This window comes from Amphiura filiformis, chromosome 1 (genome assembly GCF_039555335.1).
Source record: "Amphiura filiformis chromosome 1, Afil_fr2py, whole genome shotgun sequence".
Lineage (NCBI taxonomy): Eukaryota > Metazoa > Echinodermata > Ophiuroidea > Amphilepidida > Amphiuridae > Amphiura > Amphiura filiformis.
Genome location: NC_092628.1, coordinates 16,213,268 through 16,240,196, shown reverse-complemented (window position 1 = coordinate 16,240,196; position 26,929 = coordinate 16,213,268). Strand labels below are relative to the sequence as shown.

Here is a 26,929-nt window from a genome sequence, read left to right as displayed (position 1 = left end):
CTATACTGCCTCACATTATTTATTCTTTTGTATAATTTATTTATTTTATCCATAACATAAATATTTTCCATAATTTTGTTAGTTTCATCAATGTGTTTCAATTCAGTTCAGTTTATTTGAATATGTACATTGCTAACATGTATATCGAGGGTTGAGAGCCAGAAAGCCTATACTCACACAATCACATGCTCCCACAAAATGAGCATAAAGTCGGCATTGCACTATAGAAGATACAGTCCATTAATCAAAAAGACATTATGGAGAAAATATTGATTTTTAAAGTCCAAAGCAAGAAGCTAACTTTATGCTCATTTTGTGAGAGCTCGTCATAGCGAGTTACAGCTTTTTGGTTCTGAAGCCTCGAAAAACAATGTACTTAGTGCATGAATGTGGAATGGTACAGGGAACCAAAATCATCAAGTGCTGTATCAGGACTTTGAAATATTATATAAAAGCCTTTGAAATTTTTGTCTTCTTTTTGCTGAACCATGAAATGGTATCAGCCTATATTTGTGTATGTTACTTACTTACTTACAAAGTGGTGTCAAATGAAAGAGGACGAAGTAAAGAATATTATAAAAATATTTTCCCACCCGGGGGTGGCACTCATACAATGTAATAAGCCCTGGGTGAATATTCATATGGGTCCTTTTCATATTTTTAAAAAATTTAATTTAATTTAATTTTTTTTTAAAGAAAGAAAAAAATCAGGGTTGGGCCTACTTTTAGGGTCGATCAGGTTACGTCAATCGAACAATTTTTTTTAGGCCTTACTCCAACACCAACACACATGACTTTCCACACTGACATCCAGGTAAGTCAACTAAATACACGCATAATCAACAACTTCCTGTTAGAATCCAAATTAACAATTCTATTGCAAATCGTAACAATGATAATGTCTCTAATACAAACCTAGTACTTCCTTCTATACATTCAGCTGCTCATCACCTGCCAATCACCTGGGAACAAGATCCCTCACGGCCTATTACATAAAAGCCTTGATTTCTATTTCACATAGGCCTAACAGGTAATCGGTAATTATTCCAACGCATACAGTATGTATCAGTAAATGCAGCATTGTTCGCTTTCATTGAATATAGTTTAGAGCATTCTACTTTATAATTTTCACAATTCATTAAAACTAAAGCAACTTTCTGTTTTTTGTTTTAAAGAAGAAAATATTATTCAAACATTTCAGCACATCACATCAAAGCTCCCATTGGGTGGCCCATTCCTTTTTAAAGGAATTTTTATTTAAAATCATAGTGCATCATATTAAACGCACAAGTATGATGGTGTACATTCACAACTGTTAATAAAAATGCTATCAGAAAGTAAATTAAGTAAGTAGCTACATTTATTTCCCATAAATGTAACAATAATTCCATTATGTGAATTGTATCAAAGGTAGTGCCAAATTAACAATGCTAAAATATAATTATTATTTATATTAATGATATGCGGATGCAAAGATGTGTAGTATTTGCACTAATAAAGTACCCATCTTTGACATCTGTCAATTGATAGACAATACACTTACTATTACTATTAGGACAAGTATTAGCGCTTTGTGGTCGGCTATTTGGTTACTATGTAAACACTTTTAAAATGGATCCGTTTCTATGGCAACCTTTTCTGGACAACAAATTTCCATTGCATCATTCATACTGAAGTAGTATTTCTGTAGAATAAAAACACCTCAATCAGGCTTATTTTTTGGCTAATGTCAGACCTTAAAATGTTATGCAAAAGGGTATTTAAAGAAATAACTCATCAGCAGTGTAGCCGTAGAGAAGGAGTGGGGGAACCCCTTTTTTTTTGTACACTGTACATTTTTTTAAGACACAAACTGCCCATGGCAAATACAAGAGCCAGACACTGAACAAAGATGTTTATGGTCTGTTCATGGTCTGTTTAAAAAGGATATGGAAATGACTTGGATACACTTGACTGTTTGGATAAAAAATATTACAAGACAATTTAAAATAAAATTTCACTGGTAATTGGTGCAATTACAATGTAATAATCATAGTGTAAATAAAAAAATTAAAAAAACATACCTAAAATCTATAACGCCTGCAGATCAATTTGTCCGTCTCATGCAAGTCTGACAAATCAAGTTCGACAAATTAATTTAAAATTGCTTTTTTCGTGATTTTATAATTGATCAAAATATGCCTACTTGTCACATGACAAATTAACAATACATACTGTCTATTGATACTGATGATAACAAGAGATATGAGCAATATGCATCTGCCCTGTGACTGTTTGACCCAAAATATTTTGCAATTATTATCAGTACAGTGACTGAGTAAATTATTTTTGGTATGCTGTGTTAGTGTTATGGCAGTTCCCACCAAGTGAAAACATCAAAGTCCATGGAACGCTGATGGAATGTTCACATCATTCTTTAAATCAAGATTGATATGGATCTGTTTGGAACTGGTCCACAAACATCCTGAACATCATACAAAAAAAGGCAACTTTGTGAGAAAAAGGTACAGTTTAGCAACTTTGAGAGGGGATTCATGTGCTTCTTCTTAACCCAAAGTTGTTCAGCATCACATCTTAATATTAAAAATAAATATATCAAATTTGATGGACCATATTCATGAGTGCCATGACATGCAGATGGCTTCAACAAGCTTATTTAATGACATGTGAATTCACCAACTTGTAAATATTTTAAATACTTTGCTTCTTTCAATTATAGTTAATTTGTGCTCGATTAATTGTGGACTTTCACATTCATACTGAAATAAGGTTTCATTTTACACAACAATATAATATGCATCATTTAAAAAATTAAACATTGGAACAGATTTGCATATTAATAGATCCATAACAGCTGGGAAATTGCAAAAAACCAAAAAAACAACAACAAAAAACCAAAAAAAACCCCAATAAACAAACAATCGTTACATTATATTATATTAGAGAGTCATTATCATATAATGTAGGTCTCAATGTTTACTTAGTTATTATCAAGCAACTTATCATGTCAGCATCATTGAAGAATATTGCACTACACTTTCCCATCAAACATCTTGTATCACCCCTATTATCTATAATGGTCCAATCCTTTTCATATCCTATTGATTGACCCACCTATTACATCATAATCAGGAGAAGTGGGGTGTATCACCACATACTCAATTCATCATGTGTTTATTATTATTCAGATAATTCCCAAATATCACAATCCATTGTGGATTGGTCAGTTATGAGGGTTGTGACAAGATTACATCTCAGCTAATCATAATGATCATCATTGATTTTTCCAATAATCATAACTCTGAAGTGCATGCATGGTTTGTTTATCACCCTACTTTATTGGCTCCCCCAAAATCTGCACATCAGCCACACAGCGCTGGTTGTTGATTATCCCGCGACTTGCCCAAAATCATGCCCACTATTTCGTCACTTTATGAGCTTGTGACCAGTAAAACATTATTTTCAGTACCGGTAAAAGATTTTGAAGATCCAATTTTGGATAATAATATTCACAGAGTACAATTTTAGACCAGTTTTGATCTCAAAATTCCCTCCAAAAAAAGTTTCTTGGGCAGATTTGTGCAAATTTGTGCAACATTCACCTACACCTGAGACCATAATACTATTATGGTCTCAGACCTACACAGACATTGTGGGGGAGTTTTTTTAAATTAGCTTTTTTTTTTGGAAATTTAGTGGATTGATTACAAAGTTTTTTTAAAGGTCTACCCACCTGTAAAACAGGTGTATTTTTGGTTGCATTTAACAGCCAACATGTTGACAGTATCACAATGTAGCCTAGATACCAATTACGAAACAATGCACATTGTATCAGCAGCAAAAACACCTGTACAATTTCATTTGTAAGCCTTCTTCATTGGTTTCAGCAAATTATTCAAACATGTTGTGTTCACAATGATTATCTTCTTTAGTTGACCCCAAAATTGTATTTTGGTACCTAAGGCACTTGAAACTTGATTCTGAGTTTAGCGTCCACCGCCCGCGTTATGCATTTTGTGCCGCGTTTGAGATGTAAAATCTGAAAATAATTCATTATTTTGCAAATTACTACTAAACCAGAAAGAAAATTTGTTCTGCAAAATGTTTAAAACCCTTTTTTTGTATTTGAACACTTCAATGACTATAGAAAGCCTTGACAACTATTAGATGAATCCATCTAAACATTTTAGCATTAAAAATATACAGGTTTTTGACCCTTGCTCTATCCAATTATTTCAATTATACCTTTGGGATACCAGGGTAGACTAAGGAAAGCCTATGAGTAGCCAAAATGTATTACCAGATTGTTGATGTTGTAAATAATTTAACTAGGAAATACCTAGTTTTTACAAATTGGTGCCAAAAATTTATTTCATAATGTTCTGCATGATTGTTATTTTTGTATTTAATGAGTCAACCCCCCCCTCCCCCATTTCCCCCTATCCTCAAATGTATACGGAGAGGTTAGTACAAATTGGAGTGAAGAAGACTGGCATGGTATACTTTGAATACATTTAGTTTGTTTTAAAACTTGAAAAACAAAAAGCAAGATAATTATACTTTTATAAATGTTTATGTGTGTTTGTGACATTATATTGCGACTGGTGATACCCAATTAGAATGAACAAAAGCGCATAAGCATTTGTAAAAGGCCGCTGATAATGAAACCTTGAAAATAATGAATAATGAATAATGAAATAGTTGCCTCATTATGAGCTGAAAAAAATGGGACGCTAAACTCAACATCAAGTTTCAGTAGCCTAAACAATCAATACCAGAAAACAATACCGGATTAAATGCATAAATTTCAAATATAAATATTAAAAGCAAGCTTTGGGCAATGATACAGACTCAATTCAAATTTGATAAGGATAGCAGAGCCTTTATTATCTTAAAATTAACTGCTCATCAGTTTCCATGGCAACCATTCAGCCTCAAGGTATGATCAAAATTTGTTTTTACAACAACAGGTTTCAGGTGACTGACCCAAAACAATATCAACTATAGTGATCTACTACCATTTTCTCCTCAACATACAATTGTTCAAAATACTGAATATTAATTAACAAACAAACTAATTTAGATTAGGTGCACTGCATGCAAGCAAAAAGGCAAGATTTTTCTTTCATTTCTGTTTAAAATAATATCTTTGCAATTTGTGCATAGGCCTAGATCATATGATATTTGGTCGGGTTCTTACTTCTCATTGTTTTAATATCTTGCAATGATACAATGTACGTACATGTACATCATTACATGTACAATGTAGGGTCTAAATTTTCGTTGTTGCTTGAAATGTTGTACATTTGCTCATTGCCAACAGTCACACGCAAACAAGGTAGCTATACATGTATTACATGTCCATGAAAATATCACTTGTTGTGTTAGTTCACTGAAGCCTGACAAATATAGATTTAGCTCTGACAGGCATTGACCCCAATGGGAATTTCGTATGATCATTGCCAAAATCAGGGTCATCTTTATTGAACCTTTTTGGTATCATTTGGCCAACTAACAGTCAACACCAGCCAGCTGGTTTAAAACCTGAAAATTTCACATTTTATAGCAATTCACAAATGTTAACAAGATAATAATCGTCCTAAAATCATGGTGAAGAATGGAATCATGGCGATTTCATGCAATAAAAATGTGAAAATGTTACCAATTCAATTGTTGGACGCAAGTTTACACACAAAAAATAAAGACACAAAAAAATGTCCACCTTGACACAGGACCTGACCTTGTCCCAGGAACTAAGTTATATTCCTGCATGTATTTTGGGTGTATTTACTTGTATGCTTTACCTAAACATTTTGATTCAAGTCAAATGTCAATATAAATGTTTTGATACTGGAAGCATTTAGCACATCATGCAGAAATGGTTTAAAGTCAGCTGAAACATAAATGCATTTATTTTAAAATTATTACGATACAATTTGGGCCTACCAAAACTGCCATTCAAACTGGGCTCTCATGTACATGAATGTATCGATTGTTAGACCCTAAGATTGTTTTCATATTGCACACATTTTACAAACCAATAAAATACTAGAAATTGATCAGTTCCTTTTGCCATACATCTCAAAACCAATGTTAGGAACAAACAACTCAAATTGTTTGATTGCCCCAGCCACAAATCACAGAAACTCCATTATTTTATTTACTTGACAATAACAGGATCTATACGCTTGCAGGATCTACATTTAACATGTAATTAACACTTTCCCTAATTAGCGCCATGTAACTTGTCTTTGACCCTGTTTACACATAGAGAAGTCGGCATCAATTGTAACATCAAATTCAGATTGCGACTAAGGATTAGCATAAATTATAAGTGTTGACAGGGTGTTAACACAATAGTCAACTTCAAAACAAATTGTGAATTCACCCCTCCCTTTTTTTTAAAGACTTAAAGAATTTTTCTGTCAAAGAGTTTGCAGCAACTTGAATTTTACAAAGAGCTGCTTGCTTCAAAATCACAATCATCAAAATTTTGAAAATTCTTGTAAGTTGTTAAATTACATTTGTATAGACCACTTAAAATAGATTGTTTATCAACAAAGGCGAGGGACTGGTCTATTGATATGCTTGAACGAACCACTACAGTGTTCAATGGCTTTCTTGTACTGAAATGTGGTGGGCTATTTAAAATGCACGTACCCTGAGCAAACTACGGTGCGTACACACACTGTAGGGCAAAGAACAATTGAAATTGCCATAATTCGCGCGCATACTGCCGGGCAATGACGTCACATGTCAAGTGGTCTATACTGCTACAATAATACTAGCGTTGTTAACAGCCGATCGACCATGGTTGGATGATAATTAAAGAGTTAATTATTTCTGATCAACATCATACTTTTTTTATTTGTTCATTGATGACCCGACATGTGAAGCCTCAATTCTGCAGTCATTGCCCATTAAATCCCAAGTTGTCATAGCAACAGGTTATTTTAGTTACCTATGGAAACCACTTGTCTAATCAGCTTGATGAACATTATAATGAGTGGGTTCCTCTTTAAATTTCTTGGAATATTATTCTAGTCATCTTGAATTAGATCGGTGTTAGTTTAAATACAAACTGACATCACAATTTCCAGATGCGTAGAAAAAAACATCACACAAAAGATCACACCAAATTTTTTCATTACTGGCTAATATACATGTACATGTAGGCAGCGTTCGAATTAAGAATTTTTTTGAGGTTGTCCGCCGGACAACCTCAAAAAGATGTTTGGTTGTCCGAAAATATTTTTGGTTGTCCGAAATTTATATGAACTTTTTGTGCCGTAAAAATTAAGTTATAAGTTTAAAAAACATACACTGCCGCCAGTATTCACATGTCACACACCTTTCCCGAACTCACCTTGTTGCTATTATAAAATACCAAATATATCCAAGAAAATACAGGTTTTATGTTCATCATTTATTTATCATCAATAAATTCATATTTGTGTCGGATTTTATGATTAAAAGCATCAGAATTCATTCTTTTCAAGAAGTCAAAAGACGTAAACATCTTCATTGATAAAGTATCTCATTAATTATTAATGAGCTCATTGGGTTTTTCCCGGATTTCAAAATGGGTATTTTGAAACTAATTACATTATTTTCTATGCTTCAGGGGGTCTTGATAGCCGTGATGTCAGAGACTTGTGTCAGAGGTCAGGTCACTCTGGTCAGGTCATGAGGTTTTACCAGGGGCCCGGCCATGTGCTAGCTAGCTTGTTTACCGTGCACCGATTGATATTGCACACCTGCTAGGCCAAGGTTACATGTATCATGATGTTTATAAAATACTTGCTACAAATTTATGGGAAAACAACATTTTTAGTCATGATTTCTTCTGAACATTTCAAGATTTATGCAATGCATTTTATGGTAAGCTTACTCTGTAACATTAGTACACATTTTTATGGTTGTCCCTCGGACAACTGCCGTCAGCATTTTGGGTTGTCCGACGTTCATTGTGGTTGTCCCGGACAACCGGACAACCACTTATTTCGAACGCTGCATGTAGGCCTACATGTACATGAACAATTGGTTTAAACCTGTTTCATTATCTTCACTGATCTTGTTTTACATCCTATCATTTTCAAGGAGTTCTGCGCATCACATGACACCGTAGCCAATAAAGCCACCGTAACCACTTTTTCGCAGAAATTCACTATGTTCAGATTTTCCCTGTATTTTGGTACAATTTTCCTAGTTTGTGCTGCAGACCTTATTATCCATAGGGAGAGAAACTGGGTACCACACCTTTAATAACAGAAGCCAGAGTGGTGACTCGCTGCTTCTTGGCTCGATATCGAGGCAAAAAAAGCCGCTTGTCCCCCCTCCATCGTGACTCGCCACAAAACTCGCCACTTTGTGGCTCCCCCCCTCCATTGTGAGTAAATGACCATGTGAATAATTATGTGTTTTAACTTTAAATGGTCTACATGTATGGTTTGGGACAGGTACATGTACAGTGACAGATCCATCAATGTCAGTATGTGTCCATGTCCTTGTCCTTGGCTACATCCACCAATAACATCCATTCCAAACTGATGAGCAACCTCATGTGACCTTATGAGGACACTGAGTACAATGTATGTATTGTACATTTTGTACACAAGCAGAGTATTTAACCTCACCCTTCCTCTGCCCCTCCCCCTGTTGCTTGGAAAGGATAAAAGGGTTAATTCTTTTCAGAGACTACAATGTATGTATTTCCAACGTACATAAGGTACATGTACATTATAGGCCTACATGTACATGTATATGTACAGCCAACTAATTCTTCAATGTAATGCACAAGACCTACACTTTTTGAGACTTAAATGTTAAAAATCTTCCCTTTGACATTCCCCTGAAGTTCTGTTTTATATTCAAAGCAATATAGGCCTACACGACTTACATAATATTATGATAGTGATGTACATGTGCAGATGTAGATGAACAGCAACATGACACTTGTTTACAAACTGCATGTAGAAAGAGGCAAGGCATCACAACAAAGTGAACAAACATGCTGACTTTCACTTTGAACCTTGAATATAGACAATCAAATATACAAGAGATAAAAGGTTTTTACCCAGTACATTTTAGGGGTCACCCAACGCAGGCAGTCAAAACAACATTTTTTCCAGATGTACTTAGACAATTTTGATTTAGATCTAAGACACTCTGACAAGTACTAATGATATCAACATCTGGAGGTCAGCTGACTGACTAGCCTGAGCTTAGCAGAGCATCAGTGAAGGGAATCGGTGAACGAAGATGACAAAGTATGTCATGGTATTTAAATGCCTCATTGCATATACCATCTGTGCCAGGAATTCACTGTGTACACTAACTTGTTGAATCCTTTTGATAACAGGTATAAAGTGGTGTACAAACTGTAGCCTACATGTACATGTACACACACCACCAACTTTTTATGCGATTATTGCCAATCCGCCATTCTTGTGAATTCATCAAAATCAAAATGTTGCCTTTTCTAGGTTGGAAAATACATATCGCGGGTCAAGACTTCGAGAGCTGGCCAGAAAGCCTCAAATCACAATTACATGTACCTGCTTCCACAAAATGAGCATAAAGTCACCAGGGCACTTGATTTTTGAAGACCAAAGCAAGGAGCCAACTTTATGCTCATTTTGTGGGAGCTGGTCATAGTTACGGCTGGTTATGAACCCTCGATTATGTTTGTATCTTTATGCATAATACAGTGTACCAGTACACACAAGTACGGTCATGGAGTCCAATGCTTCTGTGTAAAATTAAAAAGCAACATCTTTATTTTGTTTGTCAAAAAGGAAAGTGCGTGCTTTTAGCATTTATATGAATTATTTTTCAAAAATGCATGTGCACATAGATCAAGAACTCAATTTCTGAATGACTGACTTTTGATCCCAATTCTGATAATCTTAGATCCTATATTTTGATTAAGGCTTTAAATTTATTGAAACATACAATTATGACAGATTTATGACAACCAGGAAGTTGAATTGTACCATGATTGTACAGTGGCAGTGCTACCTGTATCAGGGTCTAAATAAATTACTGTATTAATAATACAAACACATAAAATTAATCATACATGTGTGTTAACTGACATGGGCAACATGCTTATCAAAATTTCATGTTCTATTTCTCTGAAGGACATGAAGTACATGTACCAGATAAAAGGATTTGAAGATTGTGATTTATATGAAGTATATGATTTGTAGTTAATGAACTTTTGCAAAACATCAAAGTGTTATTTTTCAATAATATTATCGGCCCTATTGATTTAAATACCGTATTAAATGAAAATCAATTTTTTGGCTGCTTGGACCAACAATACGTCTTGTACCCTATAATAAATACATTGTACATGTATGAGTACAAGATAAATTATATAATATGTAAGACTTCTTACAACTTAATAAACTTATGTACAGTGTTCAGGATTAAGGACAAAGAAGTCTCACCAACACAAAAGTTCTAAAAAATTTCTAAGTGCTGGAATTGAAACAAAGCAACAACCAAATCCTTCACAGAAAATTATATGTGCCAGCACAACTTGCTATTGATGCAGCTGCTGTATTTATTCTTGAGTCAACTAGTGGTGCCTTTGTTTATTTAATTGTCCTGTTACCAACATGAATCAAAATTTAAATTTATTCATTTCAATGCAATCAAATTTGATTCACCACATTCTAATAATTTACAAACACAGACAGTCGACACATATAGTGTTTGAAAATACAATTGCTGTTAATTTTTAATTATAAAAATAAATAAATGTAGATATTTATATAGCGCTTTATGCCGTAAACAGCCTCAAAGCGCTTTACATTTATTCCGCCGTCATTAGAATATGTCGGAACCACGTTTGCAGCCTACAATTGGCGCAGGGTTCATCAGTACAACGACTGTGACAACCCCTAACAGCTTCCCATTGCACCTGGGTGGGGTGAGGCAAGCGAGGCAAAGCGCCTTGCCCAAGGGCGCAACACGGTGGTGGGGCGGGGACTCGAACCCATGCACATCAAGCAAGCTCTCAGATTATGAGTCCAAGGCCGTAACCACTGAGCCACCGTGCCCTTATGACTGATATGAATTATGGGAGTTACGTTGAATGTTTGTTTTACCAAATTTGTGATATTTTTCAAAAATATGCATACAATTTTGATCAGCAGTACAATGTACATGTAATACTGAAAAAAAAAAAATCAGAAATCATGCAATTTGAAAATCACCTGGGTTTTTATGCTTCCATATCCCTTGTTATGAGGGATTTCCTTAGATCACAATTGACATTTTTGCCAACTCATCATGCAAATCCCTGGGAAAATGTAATTTACATAAAAAAACAATAGTGCTGTTCAAGAACCATAGAAATTTTCACAAAGAAATTGTAGCTGGCCTAATTAGTTCCTATATCTGGACAATAAACTACATTTATCAGTAGCATAGTTATAGTACAATGACTCTATTGTTCCTCTTGGAAGATGGAAGAAGTAACAATGTATGCAAATTGGGATGCGATTGGTAATTACCGTACTATCCAGTATTCATTAGTCCAAATCTATGTATTTAACGAGTACATGTGCAATTGCATCACAGTCATGTGCATACAGTAACATCGTAGATCAGCTGTTGTAAATGTATGTAAATTTAATCGTTATGATTCTCCCAACCATAAAAAACTAGTGTTGATGCCGAAAACCTACAATATAGTACTAGTACGCAAAATATAATGAACACAATACACTGAGACAAATTTACCCGGCAAATATAACAATGAGCCCAAGTACAATTTTTTTTCAGCTCTGATCAGCTATTTATAAAGTACCGGTACTTCATCCTTATTCATAATCATCCCAGTTAATTACACTTCAGTCTCCATGCCATATGCATAAATTTATGTTGTTATTGTTGACAGTCAGTGAGTGTATGCACATTATGCGAACACAATACAACATTTGACGGGTGTACTGTCACAATTGAGGCCATCGCTGGTCAGCTGTTTTTTACTCCCTTGATATTTTGCTCATTACAAAATTTTCCCAATTATCTCTGATCTCATTATGGTTTGGTCAGTATACATGGATGACGGACACATCCACGCTATGTATTTTGCGTCCATTGATCTTGAATTAATGACATGTAGTGTTTTAATAAACAAAAAAAAAGCAAATAGTAGTAATCATACTCATTGTGGGAAAATCACAAATGATTAAAAAAATACAATTACAATCCTACCAGTGCTACTATTCTCCATCATTATGATAATCGTATCTCCGAACATATAATTCCTGAATTATGCCCTCAACCACGTCGATGTCCAGTGCTACGTTAAAATTCAAAATCACTTCAGATCAGATGTGATGCATACATCATACTCGTATCTTATCATTGCCATCATCAGTGTCGTTTATAACACAATGCCATGTAATAATAATTATTTTCACAATCCATCTCGACAGTCATGTCAACAACAATGACATCAGACTAACTGTATAAACCACTGCAGTCCGGATCCAACACATACACACACTGTACTAAAATGATACTCCCAAGCTGTATTGCACACACACCACGTACATTACAAAAATACAATGCAAAAACCTTGAACAACTCTACACTATATTTTTTCATTATACTAAATATTCACTCACCCAACACTAATTTCCAAGTGTAATTAATATTCTTCCTTATTTCCCACACAGTTTATGTCAGGTATAAAATCCAAAGTATATTTCCTTATAGATTGTTTGTCTAAATGTCCGTCTGTATGTATGTCCGTTAGTATACTAATAACCAATCAGAGATAGTGTTCATTTCACACAGGGCTACCACACCACTGTCCCATGTACAACACTACACAATACACACTGTGTGTAGAAAATTGATCATAGGGCCAAGCCAGTGATGTAGACACCCCACTACCAGTGACCTTGTGGACCATTCACATTTTTGGCATTCCACACCCTATAGGACTCTTCCATTATGTTGTAGAGGTAAGCAATCATGACTGTCAGGTGTGCGATGGAGTGGAGAAATTCTTTGGAGAATAATACCTGGCTACTGAATCAAACCATTATTGGCTATTGATTTGTGGTTATGTATACAGCAGGAAATGCTACTGCTTTGTTATTTTGGTGATTCACACCTATGATTAAGACAAAGTTGTTGACAGATTCAATGTGTTGTGAGAAAAATGGTAAAAGGAGGGGTAAACACTTCGTTATTAAACACAGGCAGGTAGTTTGCAAAGTAATGTATTTTTAATTAGTTGGGACTAATCATGCTAATTAGTATGCTATTGCTAATATAATTTAGAGTCTTAATTGTAACACAAGGTTTGATTACAAGACCAATCATTCTCAGGGTGTGGTAGAAAATAATGGTCAATATAAGAAAATCAAGATGGAGATAGCCCGGAATAATTGAATAATAAACAGGTTCTAAAGGGGCCTACAATGTATAAAAGGCCTAAAAAAATTATTTGATAAAAGTAGACCTGACCATGACTTTTTTTTGGCAAAAAAAAAGAAGAAGAAAAAATAATTTTCACATAAAAACAGACAGAGGTTGTATAAAAATCTCATTTTTTGTTGAGAAAACTGAGCGATGAGGCCATGGATCTCAAAATGCCCTTTAAGGGAATAAATGAATATATTTATGACAAAAAGCACCTGCAATGAGCTGAAAGCAGATTACTTGTGTAAATTATTCTGTTTGGCTGCCATAATAGTTTTGTTTTCCAGTCACATCATGCACAATAAAAAAAATTCACAATCAACTGACATTCAATCCCTAGTAATTTTGCGCGAAATTACCGCAAAGTTAAAATTTGCATAATTTTGTGTTTTTACTGGGGGAAACTGGGGGGGGGGGGCAATAGTTCTGATTGGGGGTTTTTTGCCCCCTCATGAATTAAATGAATGAAATGAATGAAATGAAATGAAATGAAATGAAATGAAATGAAATGAAATGAAATGAAATGAAATGAAATGAAATGAAATGAAATGAAATGAAATGAAATGAAATGAAATGAAATGAATGAAATGAAAAGTTGATATAGTTTTGTTTGAAAAGGCTAGTCCACTGGCAATAGGAATATTAGGCTCTAACTAATCTTTCAAAAACAGTCCTTAATTATCCTCCTACGTTTCAGACCTGTGTCATTAAATGCAGGGCACAACTGCATCAAAACGAGACAGGTGATCAAATTATTGTACCCCTGGTCTGAATAGCAATTTTCACAGCGAGCGACATAGAGAGAAATGACACAGCTTTCCTAACGATGACCTATCGGGCCATATGCAGAGCAAACTGGACAATTTTGGCTTGCATGCTGATTTTTCTGTCGCTTGGCTAAAATGGTGGACTACATAAAAACGATCCTACATAAGGCCGTGTAAAATTAATATTTTGGTTCTCGCCCCTCCCTCCTCAAAATCTGGGATTTGTCAGATTTTTTTTTTTTTTTTTTAGATTTTTCAATTTTTTTAGACTGGAATGATTTATGAAATCTTCATACATATAAATAAGTTTATTAGAGAACAAGCATCACTTCCAAGTCTTTTTGTGGTACTCTAGGGGTTTATCCTCAGAATCTCACATTTGAAAAAAAAAAAAGGGCCTCATCGCTTCCTCGAGCACTGTTGGAGAAGACCGAAAACTACTGACAATGCTAATTTTACATTGAAAAAAAAAAAAAAAAACACCTCCCTCCCTCATCAATTCATGAAAATCCTCTGGACGAGAACCAAAACATTAATTTTATACGGCCTAAACATGACACGACAAGGGATAAACAGTTACTCTACTCTACTCCGTAATAACCAACATGATTTCTTCAATCACCAGGTCTATTGCTAACCAAGGGTACATGTATATTCATCATTTTCAATTCATGTGAAAAATATTTTGATTGTGCAAAAACAAATAGTTAGGAAAGCACCAATACCCTGTCCAGGGCACTGGGGAATAACAACAAGCAAATAATAACAACAAAACAATGAATAACAACACTTCTCTTGCATACTCCCATATTTGACAAGAGCAATTAACATCCAAATTTGTTATTATTAGACAATGCAATATCCCATTATAATATCCTATTATTTACATTAATATCCTGACTGAATCAGGGAAAGCCCTTTTGGTTGGTGTGCTTGGAACAACTTGATTCCCATGACCTGCGCTGTCAGCGATACATGACAACAAAAGACAACAGACTAGTCACACTCCCTCTATGCTCCACCTCAGCCGTGAAGCAAAGAGATTCAAACAGCTCAAACAGTCATAGTCAGTCTCCTAGTTTACATCACTGTATTTCTGCTGTGGGAATAAGTCGATGGCCCTAAATCCAAAAACTTCGAGATGAAAACAACTTACCTATTGATTTTCCCATCCTCCTCTTTACTCGTAAGTTGATTGTTTTTGATTTTACACACTGAAAAAAAAAAAAGAAGATTATGAAAAATGACATTAATGTTTTGTTACAGTAAGTAACTAAACTAATAAACCTGAGGTAAACCCAGTAAACACAAAATGATTTACAGAAAACATTTAAATGTCAGGTTATATAAAGGATATACAAAAGGTATAAAACATTTTAAAAACATTAAAGAACATTTTTGAAGAAAGATTAATTTTAAGTGTTGACAAAATATTTGGCACCATTTTGACATCATTAGTAGTGTTTTGTCATGTAAATACGTAGCAAAAACATTTTCCGGTGTTTGCTGGGCAAGAACATGAAAACAGACAAAACTTCAAACATGCGAGAAAATTATTATGTGGTTCAATAAAGTTCAGAAATTGTTTTCTCCAATTGAACTGGAAAAAAAAGGAATAAAATAGGAAAGAGACAATAACAAAAAAGGAAGAAATAAGAAATATACCAATGGAAGGAAAGGGAGGGGGAAAATGGATAAACATTTCCACAACATAAATTTATCTCTTGGCGGGTTATCCTGTCTTACCTGGTGTATATGTGCAATGACCTCTGCATGAGAAGCATCAGACAAAGACCTACCATTGACAGCAATGATTTCATCACCAACCTGAAGATCAGATCGGTCTGCTGGAGATCCTGGAAGAAACAAGAAAAAACAGTGTGGTTGAAATTAATGGAAAGCAATATTTTGACTTGAAATGTCATGATGATAACCATCTCATATCTTTTTTTTTCTAAAAATGAAAGAATTGTGTGCTTTTACTCATATTTTTCTTCCTCTGAAAGACTTTTACAATACAATAGTGACTTTCTGCCTTAAAAAAAATACATTCAGCTGTCATAATTACTACTTATGGCATCTGTGTGTGAGGAGGGTAGGGTGTGGCTGTAGGTGTTGCTGTAACACTTGTTCAGTGCCTGTATGGGACCATGACAACCCCTCTCTGACATTACAAAATCCAACAGTCCTATAGCACTTGTTCAGTGCCTGTATGGAACCATGACAACCCCTCTCTGACATTACAAAATCAAGTGCCTCGTTAGCCGCTTTGCGGCCATGCGCACCCCCCCCCTCCCCTCGAGGAACTAGAACTGGTTCTAGTGTTGCTGCTAAAGCCACAATGTATGACTTTGGTTAAATGTTTATTTTCTTATTCTTTGCCAAAACGTATTACATAATAATTAGAAAACCACTTAGCAGCCTAACTGTGGAGCTCTGGTGGGGAATTGGTGAAAACTGAAGAACCCTGGTTTTATAAAAACTCATGCAAAAAGCATAAATTTGAGGGAAAAAATGGGGGCGTCGCTTTGGAGCAAATCACATAAGATGGCTGTAATTTGTTTTTATTATAGTCTCGGGTTGTCATGGTTGTAAGTTTCCTTAGTGCACTTTCACAACTTGTCCTTTAGTATTGTTCTGGGCAGCATGAAGATTTAAAGACTACATCATGTATTAATAATGGCTCCACATATCTCTCCACATAATTTCTTCGTACTATACTCTATGAACAACCAAAAGAGCAAACAGGACCCAACTGAATGGGAGATATCGTAAATAAATTAGGCACACCCAAATTAGCATCAGCCTAACCAGAAATACTGCCACAGTGCACTGATCATACTGATATCGCATGAACTATGATTCAAGACAGGTATATTTGAACAGATAGAGGGCTCACTTCAATTATACCTGAAGGATACTGATTAAATTGATCATTATTGAACGGTGCTGCCGGTGAGGTGAAATGCAGGCAGTGCACTTTTGAAGCACAAAATTGGGGACATTATACTGTCTGTGTTTCCTTTACTTAACCCATGATATCCACTAAAAGGTGAACTGAACTTAAACAATCAATGTTAACAGAAACAATCAGTGATTTGCTAAGGCAGAACTCTCTAAAACTATTAAGTTTGGCATTTTTTGGAATTGTAATCAGCCATGACCGAACAACAGTAATTTGCTAAAAGTAGAACTCAATAAAACTTTGGCTTTATTTTTGGAACATTCATTCATGTTTTAATCAGATATGATCAAATTGGGCTATTATGCTTGTTTTATCCTTTGGTGGAGCCTGAGGGTGGAGCATGTTAAAGCAAAATATGTTGTTCCTTTAAACAAAACTTCAATGTTGTAGCTAATTCTGTGCTGTCTACACTACATTTTAGAACCGGTTTGATCTGTTCTAGCCGGATATGGATCAGATACACACAAGTTTATACTGCATATCATACCTATTTTGTCTCAAACTCATTATATGGTTCTGTAATGCAAAGTGCATCCAGGTTTTTGAAAGGCCATGTCTGACTATGAACAATTTTCCGGCTCGCTTTGCCCGTCGGAGGCAAATACAAGTCTATTGGCCATTCCGTGGTAGGCTCGAGAGGGAGGTATCCCCCTGGAAATCGTACTATTTTTGTGACCTTTTCGTAAGGGGGGGGGGGGCAGCCTTCTGAATTAATAATCCTGATACAAACCCACATGGGCTCACATGGATCTGAATCAGTTTCAATTCAGAGCAACTTGCTTGTACCTTCTCTGGTAAACAGATATTCATTCTTTCAACACCAGGAACTGATGCATATAGGTAATTCAGTCTGTAGACCGGCTGGGGAGGTCTGGCCCAGAAATCAGCCTGTCTCCCTCCTATTATTAAGATAAACATCTTATCTGCGTTCTAAATTTGTAATTGACCGTAAACTTGAGCATACTGGAAATGTTATGGTTGCTTACCGAATATAGGCCTAGTACTTTGTAATATTTTGAATTATTATTTTAAAATAAAAATTATTGGTCCTGATCTACTTTACTTTCCACTCAGCTTCTACCAGTCCTGTGTCAGATATTTCTGCAGCGAGGTTATTCCCTTTACATTGTATTACATTCAGTAGCTGCGCCACAGGGGCATGGGGGGTAAAATAATATTATTCCCCAGTCAGAACTCTTGCCCCCTAAGTAAAAATCCAAAATTACAAAAAATTCCACTTTTTGCGGCAATTGTGCAAAATTTGTTGATTTTGCCCCCCTGAAATTCTGATTACATTCAGCTCCCATACACAGGATTTATTTTGAGACGTTACGGAACTTCCAAAAAGTGGAAGTTTTTCAAAGGGAAACTTTGCTTGCTCAAATTATTTGTAAAAAGTGGACCTAAACACCACTTAAAAACCATCTTATCTCAACAAAGTAGATATTTTGTCAATTTTTCCCCACTTATGAACCACTTTCATTGGAAACAAAATAGCCTGAAAATTCTAATGGCTGTGTGTGTGTGTGGGGGGGGGATTGATACCCAGGAACACAGGAACTTCATGGGGTTTAAATTTACTTTGTACCAAAAATCTGCGCAAGGGCATTTTTCTTTTGAAAAAGGCCCATTTTTTTGGAAATGCCCCCTCTCAAAATAAATCAAGTGTACAGGCCTGATAATGTTAAAAAGCCAACCCTTTGTACATCTATATGTAATTTCTGACCATAACACCACCTGTACAAATTTGATTGGGGTTTTTTTTTGGGAGAGGGCAGGATCCTAATTGGAGGCTCATCCACTCATGCCCGTTGCTCCCTATGATAAAATCATTCGGGCCCAACTAAAAAGGCCAGTCCTACATAATTTAAAGTCATTAATTAATCTAACGTAGCTATCAACCTGATCATGCTGATGTACAGGTTATTGACCACTGGTAATTTTACCTATATTACCCTAACAAAATAAATGATCAATTAGTAAGGTTGGCCTACTTAGGATATACGGTCATTTAACGTATGAATGAAAGATTCACACAACCACACAGAACAAGTTGACTTAAGTGCACTTGTCAAAGGGAAGTGATTTGAATTGGCCTTCTGCATGGATGTGCCATCTTGCTAGCTGTAAACACGCAAGATCCTGCTCATAAGATTGGCCAGTCCTGCTCGATTAGCTCCTCTAACCTAACCGTGCCCATGGTTTTTTTGCTATCGGAAGGGAAAGAAGACACAAAAACAGGAGAAAAGATGAACAAAGAAGTCACTTTGTACCCCCGATATTCGAACCTCAGACCCCTCACATGCCACGCAGAAGATCACCAGCTTCTAGCCAAGGGGTTATGCTAGCCCGGCCAGCGATTCTCTGAGTATATGACTTGACTTGACTTGACTTGATTTGGCTGATTGCATCATAACCCGACCAGAACAAGGTTCTGCATGCAAACACATTTGCAAAAAGTGCATTTTTGTTTTAGAGGGCTTTTGCAATGCACATGCAGTATAATAGTTTAAAAGCATGTGTTCGAAAGGTGTATCCGCACACAACACACATTTTTCAGGTAGAACCGGGAGGTATATGGAACCTCATTTTGAGATGACACTGTGCAAAGGTTTTTTATGCTTAGTATCCTGGGCTTAGTATCCTAGATACAATTTATACTAGGAAAAGTTTACAATTTGTTTTTGCCATAATTCGCTATCAAATTCATACTAATCAAATGCCAAGTACAGTGTCCAAGTACAGTGTAAACAGGTACAGTACAGTCGCTATTCCATTGCAACTTCCAAAGTCACTATCAAATGTTATGTTACATTGGACCATCATTAAGTTGAATATAATTATGTGGAACAGAACTCCTACAATCAGCGTATCGCAATAACAAAGGATGGATTAACCCCCAAACTGTGTCAACTTAGTCACTATCAAATGGCAACTTTTTTCGATCAGTCAAATTATTTTTTGTTTTTTATGCAAGAACATTGAAGTCCATTTAAAATTCCCCTGAAGACAACTTCAATGATAGTGTTTAATAATCACCAACACAAATTAAAATTGAGCATAATCTTTTGTTATGGATACTGGCGCTATTCAAATTGTCTGATTCTATTGTAATGGTTTGTATGATAATGTTAATCCTCTATCACAATCAAATGAAACTTGAAATTGAATTGCTACTTTTTCCTGGTGGAAACTAGCTTGCCAATCCTATATGGGTAAAGTAGTATTTGTGTACCCTTAATCATCAACACTTGTTTATGATTTACAACACTTGTTTAGGATTAAAAGATTGAAATTCAAATGATCCCACATTTGCCCAAGACTGCATTTCAATTTTATCTCATCATGCTCATTAGGCCTTTTAATAAAATCATCTTGGCAGGTTTTTACTTTATACCTATCAGAATCATTATTCTATTAATTTAGATAACTTATGAAAATTATTAAATCAATTTTACAAAGGATGAAGCCAGTTGGCTCTAAAATAATCTGGAAAATAGCTTTGATGAGCTAAGAAGAGTAAATTGCAAGCATGCACTTAGTGGGATTATAGAGGTTCCAAGTGATATTAGGCTCAATTTTGTATGGTTCTGAATTACCAATGAAATAAGCCCATTAGGTAATGGATAGTTTCCTATCAATTAATATCTGACCATAACAGCATAATTGAATAAGTTAAGTTAAGTGTGTTTATTGTGGTTTTTAACCGTTGAAATTAATGGCTGTTTAATGGTATAAGGTAGTCGGATTGACAGAGTGACTTCATTATAACTGATATTTTACAAAACACAATTTATTACATTTCTCCTCTATAAATACCACAATATTGGAAGTGTCCTGCAATAATACTCTTTGTATAAAATAGGTAAACTTGCCTTCAAATTCAATCTTATATTTTGTCCACACTACCAAAAAATCTCCATCATTTCAAGCATTTTATAAAATCAACCAAAACAGATCTAGTGATGTTCAGTATGTCATGGTACCTTAACTCAACCTACATAATAAAGGTAAAGGTAGATAAAGGAAACAATCCTGTATAAACAGTGATCGGAGTGCCCATCTCTCTTTCATGTAATGTTGCTATAGGGGGATCGCTAACGCTACTGTAACCTCCTCAATGGTGAGTCTGTTACCTTCCCAGCATTTAAGAATGCGGTACCCATTTATACACCTGGGTGGAGTGTCTTACTCAAGGGCACAACACGATGGCATCGCCGTGGCTCAAACCCACAACCTTTCGATTATGAGTAGGAGCCTGTTCCACTTGGCCACCGTGCTCGCACGTAATACAGCAAGAAAAGACCCAAGTATTATCACCAAATAAGCCACAATACTGTATCACACTTTAATTTCAAGCATCCTTCTCTTTAACAAAACCACATTTAGGGAACTAGAACAAGACATTCGTAACAACTTAATAAAATGGTAATCGCTGAATACTGAATCCTAAACTGCGAAACACATCCTCCCCAGTGGCTGCCTCTGATCCAACTGTAAATGTCACTGCCTAATTTCTTGTATTAATAGTACAATCAGAAACAGTGTATAGATGCATGGTATTTGGAATACACACATGAAAACAGACTTAGAACATTCACATGAACATTCATGGAAAATTCATAATATTGAAGACCAGGTATGTGACCGGTGGTGGTGGGGGGGGGGCACCTTGAACAACATACCTTGAACCAGTGTTCGAAATTTTGGTTGTCCGTTCGCCCGGGACAACCAAAACATGCACCGGACAACCACAAAAGATGCTCTAGTTGTCCGGCAGACAACCAAAGATCTACAGCCAAAAGTCACTTTTTCAGCATGTTAGTTTGCTCAAACCTGACATAACTGATGAATTGTTAAATATTTGTTCATAAATTACACTACACTACACTCACTCCACTTAATTGGTCACATGTAGTTGTTTCAGATTGTGGCAGCTTACGGACAACCAAAAACTTTGGTGGACAACCAGAAATTACAACCTGTTTGTCCGTGGGACAACCCCTTTTATTTTCTTAATTCGAACACTGCCTTGAACCCTCTGGGTTTCATGCCCAAAACATGAAAAATCAGCCTATTTTAGGCACATTTGAGCAACTCAGTTGAACATTTCTGGGTGAGCCTCGCAAGAGACAGTAGTGGATCAAGTACATGTACAGGTGCTCAAAAATAGTTCTATAAATGTTATGGTCAATCATCATGATCATTCCCTTATACATTTGCAAGAAGTGTTAATGGCACAAATTTGAAACAAAAGAGTTTCTGAATACTAATGTATGGTTTTCATTTCCTCAGAAATAAATTATACTTCGGCAGTTTTTTTCTTTAATGGTCGCTCTGTGCGGAGACACATTTGGGTCCTGATGGGATCAGTCTCAAACAAAATGCTCAAGCCAGGCTAAAAAGCCTAGTATTTTAGCATGCTGGCATATGTAAAGAGTTAGTGACAAACAGATTTGAAGATTTAGGAAAAGAAGACCATTCCCAACAATCAAGTGAACAATTTTACTGTCAGCCTTTAGGCAAGAGAAAGTAATCTTCAATTTCAAACCAATTTCTTATGACAAAGGGATGAGCAAGTCAATGCACTGATTTGAATTTTGAAAAGAAAAGAAAAGAAAAGAAACCACTCATAACTTTTCATTATAATAAAGTAAAAAAAGACTGCTGCAATTTGTCTTTCATTTATGAGCAATATCTCTACTTTCATACATGTATTTTAGGGCCCACGTGTTATGGCCTTACACAATTTAACTCTCTCCACACGAGTGTCAACTGCAGACGACAAGTTTCAAATTTTCTTTAATAATTCAATAATTTCACAATTGTACATTTTCATGACCATATTTGAAATCAGCATGACAAGATGCATTAAAATGAGTACAAACAAGCCTAGTATTGGTTCTGTGGTTCTTGAGATAGTTCTTGATATTTTGAGAAAATATCTTGAAAGCCTATGACTACTAGTACTAGCATGGTAAAATATAAGATCTATACACGAAAGATAAATGCTGATAAAAGCAGACGAGCAAAAGAGAATAGAATTATGCACAGGTGAAATAAGTCTACCGAGTTACAAAACGGACAACCAAAGTGATGAGTATGAGACGTGTAAGCACAAGCAAAGCAATGAATAAAGCATACATCAAAATCATTTCAATAAAATAATACAATTCAATATAGATGGATACAACAGTAACATTTACATGCAGGCAATATAAATATGAACCAAAGCAAAATTATACTTGATGTAAATATTGATGAAAAATAATGGGGTGCATATTCTGGCTATGCTGGCATGTGTGAGCAGAGGAACATGATAGAATCTAGCTAATGCACCAGTTAAGTATTTCCCTCACCCCAATCCAAAAAATGTGGGCAGAGCCAGGCCAGGGGGGTGCAGGGTTTGACTCCAATGGCAATCCGAAAAACAGTTTGTTTCTTCTGTAAAAATCATTGAAAATTCAACCCTTTTTTGATGGAAAACTTCACCAAAGGCTCACTTTTGAGCCCCTGATCCCCAAGCAATTCGTGAAACATAAAAAGGGGTAAAATTTTGAACCCCCATATTCTCAAAATTGAACAAGGCATAAATCATTGCAGTTTCATTAATTTCATTTCTGAATCACATAATCATATACTGAGGATAAATGAATATTAAATCACAGCAAAAATATCATACGTACGACATGTTTCCATCAGAAAGGAGTATGTTAGAAATTGAGCATTAAACAACCAAAAACGCCAGGTTGGAAATATTGATGGTTCCAAAAATCTTTCTCCCAATGACTGTATCAAATTTTTCTTAGCAAGGGTCATGTCTATGATAGCATTTAATCTTGCTTATATCAAGGACCTTAAAAATGTTTTTTTGATATATAGCCAAAATATTATGGTAAAACAAATACTATAGAGTGTCTTGTCTCAAGTTGTGAATGATGCACCGCCGGCACCATGTTGGATTTCGCAGTGGCAGATTCGAATCAGCGTGTTTATGCAGTTGCGTCATCGGCATATGGACAAGCCACCCTTCTATACATACGTACCCCGCAGGATTAGGTTAGCACTAGACTCGCTTGCCAGTCCTATATACGCCGTACCTATGTATATTAAGGACTGGCTTACGCCATTTTGGATGTCAATGGGAAATACACACTTAACGATTTGCGCCGGTTAGAAACTTGAAAAAAAATCTTTAACATTTCATCAATGTATATAAAAGTGGTACCAACCTTATTGTGCTTGCTAATTTAAGACTCGGTTGAAACAAAATTAAGGATCGAATGCATTTTAGTATCCAAAAGGCAAAATTATCGTCAAAGTTCTGCGAAATCGGCACCCTTTATGAAGGGTTCAGAATTGAATCGAACGAAAATATCCGATCTTTGCGATCAAAAAATACAAAATTACAACTTTAAACATACTATTGGCAAAAGACATTATTACCAAACAATATAGAATAGAAAATTTGACATCATTTTCTTAAAATATTGAAGAAATTTGCTTACTAGACATCGAAAAAGTACGCAATCTAATTCCCGTTCAAACGCGTAGGAAACTGAAAGTGCATACTCCCCACTAGTTAGCACCCACGATTCAAATTTGCTGTGCTGCAAAATCCAACAACAATGGTAATACTCTCAACATTAGCGCCAATCTAATCTAAAGGTGGCTGATAAGAACAAAAAATGGGCCATTCCGCCGAAAGGTGGGGGACACGCCCCCACCCCCGGATTGACGCCCATAACTTGAGATGTACTACATAAAACCAATACACTGATTTAAAATGAACTCGCAACAGGTCAACCTCTCTCACTCATCATCAGGAAATCAGAAATCAAAGAAAATTTGCACTTTACAACAGATACTTAAAGGCCCATTCAGTGATTTGCTCATCCGGACGATCGTAAAAATCATCAAAATTCAGATTTTGGTACCTTTGTAATTGGCATAGATGTGCTAACATAGCCTGCTAGTGGTTCGGTCGAAAGCCGTGTATTTTAGACAAAATAAAGCATTTGCATGATTCTGGACTTTTGATACTGACAGTACAAAAAGTCCGACTCGAGATCGAAAGAAGCTCACTCTCCACGCACCAACACGCGTTATGTATTGTTTCTACTACTTATTACATCAGTAGCTACTATTTTAAACAAAATACACAATTTTAACTGTTTTTCATATTTGAATTGACCGTTAGTTTGCCTCGGTGACCTTTAATTGCTTATTTTGTTTTCTACTACAAAATTGTAGCGTAAAAGCGTCTGTTTTAAATCAATTTAGACTCTACTTCCCCGTGTTAGAAACACTGGACTAGGAAGTTTTTCCAGTCGATTGGTGGCGCACTGTACGAAAATCTCGATTTTCTCAGAGTTGAAGTAGAAAACCTTTCTAAAACTTCTGTTTTTGACTAATTTGTCGATGTATTCAGGGAAAAGTGGTTTAATGAAATTCTGTAGACTTATTCTTTATTTCTAAGCAACTCTGACAAATTTCCATTTTTTTAATGTTCCTGTGAAATCACTGAAAGGGCCTTTAATACAAAGTAAGAACGACCTGTAACGCAAATTACACTATGTATAAAGTGCATCTTCCTTTCGCACCCTTTGGGAGCTATTGGTTTGTTTAGTCAGGTAAGCATGGTTAGGAACTAGAGTTCAGTAGACCTAATATCCATTACCTGTGTATGGACTGACTCAGCAAAGTGGTATATCAATGTTGTGAAAATGACATGATCACTGGGGACATGAATTCTTAACAATGACAAAATTACACATTGAGTTGAACAAAATTAGTGGTGGAAGCTCTGTTCAATAAAAATTCCCTTTAAAAAGCAGCAGGTTTCATTTTTGACTCCTGGATGAGAGTTACAGTTACCTTTGCACTCAATGAAATTATGTTTGTATTTTGACCCCAGTGTGTATATCCCTTTGGGGGTTTCCTTTGATGTATTCCCCCACCTTCAGTCTTATTTCTGTTGAGTCAAATTTCTCAGTATTTACTCTCAACACACTTGGATTCCGAGTCAAACAAGCACTTTACACGGAATTCCAATTGTGCTAGGAGTCATTACTCAGAAATTTGACCCGGCAGAAATAGAGTGTTTGCATAATTTTGGGCAGCTTCCCGAATCATGCGAAAATATAAAAAACGGTGCTTGCTATAATTTTGGAGTTTGCTGATCATATGATTACCATCATGATATTATTTTCACATTTACAAAACAAAAATACATATTAACAGAAATTTAGATTTCATCTTTCTAGAATTCAATGCAGTTTATTTATTTGTTTGGTGAATGCCTGCATAAAGCTACATCAATTGTGATATCAGGATACATAAACACCTGTGACTGCAACATTCATAGCAACCATTCATTAATTGAAATTCATATTATCTATACATCAATTAAACAATTTATGAAACATTTATCGATCAGTATGATCATAGATGCTCCTTTGGTTGGATAATAAGCTTTTCTATCAGTTTACTCAGCCACTTTCTTATGTACCAGTTTACCCCAACTAAACTACGCCCTACCTATTAATGTTACCATATCCTTATTCCTTATGCCTGGAGATACCGGTAGTCAAGACTTTTTGTGGCGCTTTCTGTTGCAAAAATATTGCAGTTGCATGTCGCTGTTTCTCTGTTATCAGCTCTAACTTTAAATTACTCAATTGGTATAGCTTTGTTAGGAGCCTTTTATTCCCAGCATTTACTCAACAATTTCCACAGCACGGAA

General features: G+C 35.6%; 1 protein-coding gene across 4 annotated transcripts in view; it reads right to left on the bottom strand.

Annotated features, from left to right (window-relative positions):
* LOC140159516 (protein PALS1-like) overlaps window positions 1-26,929 on the bottom strand; it is a 179,119-nt gene that overhangs the window by 84,525 nt on the left and 67,665 nt on the right. For 3 of the 4 annotated variants that reach the window (XM_072183038.1, XM_072183099.1, XM_072183160.1), the window contains 2 exons: window positions 15,966-16,075; window positions 15,376-15,433 (listed from right to left, as the gene is read on the bottom strand). In XM_072183038.1, the coding sequence (XP_072039139.1) occupies window positions 15,376-15,433; window positions 15,966-16,075 (168 nt within the window). Of the gene's footprint in view, window positions 1-12,231; window positions 12,282-15,375; window positions 15,434-15,965; window positions 16,076-26,929 lie in introns of those variants that run through there. The other variant, XM_072183208.1, reaches the window with a different exon arrangement.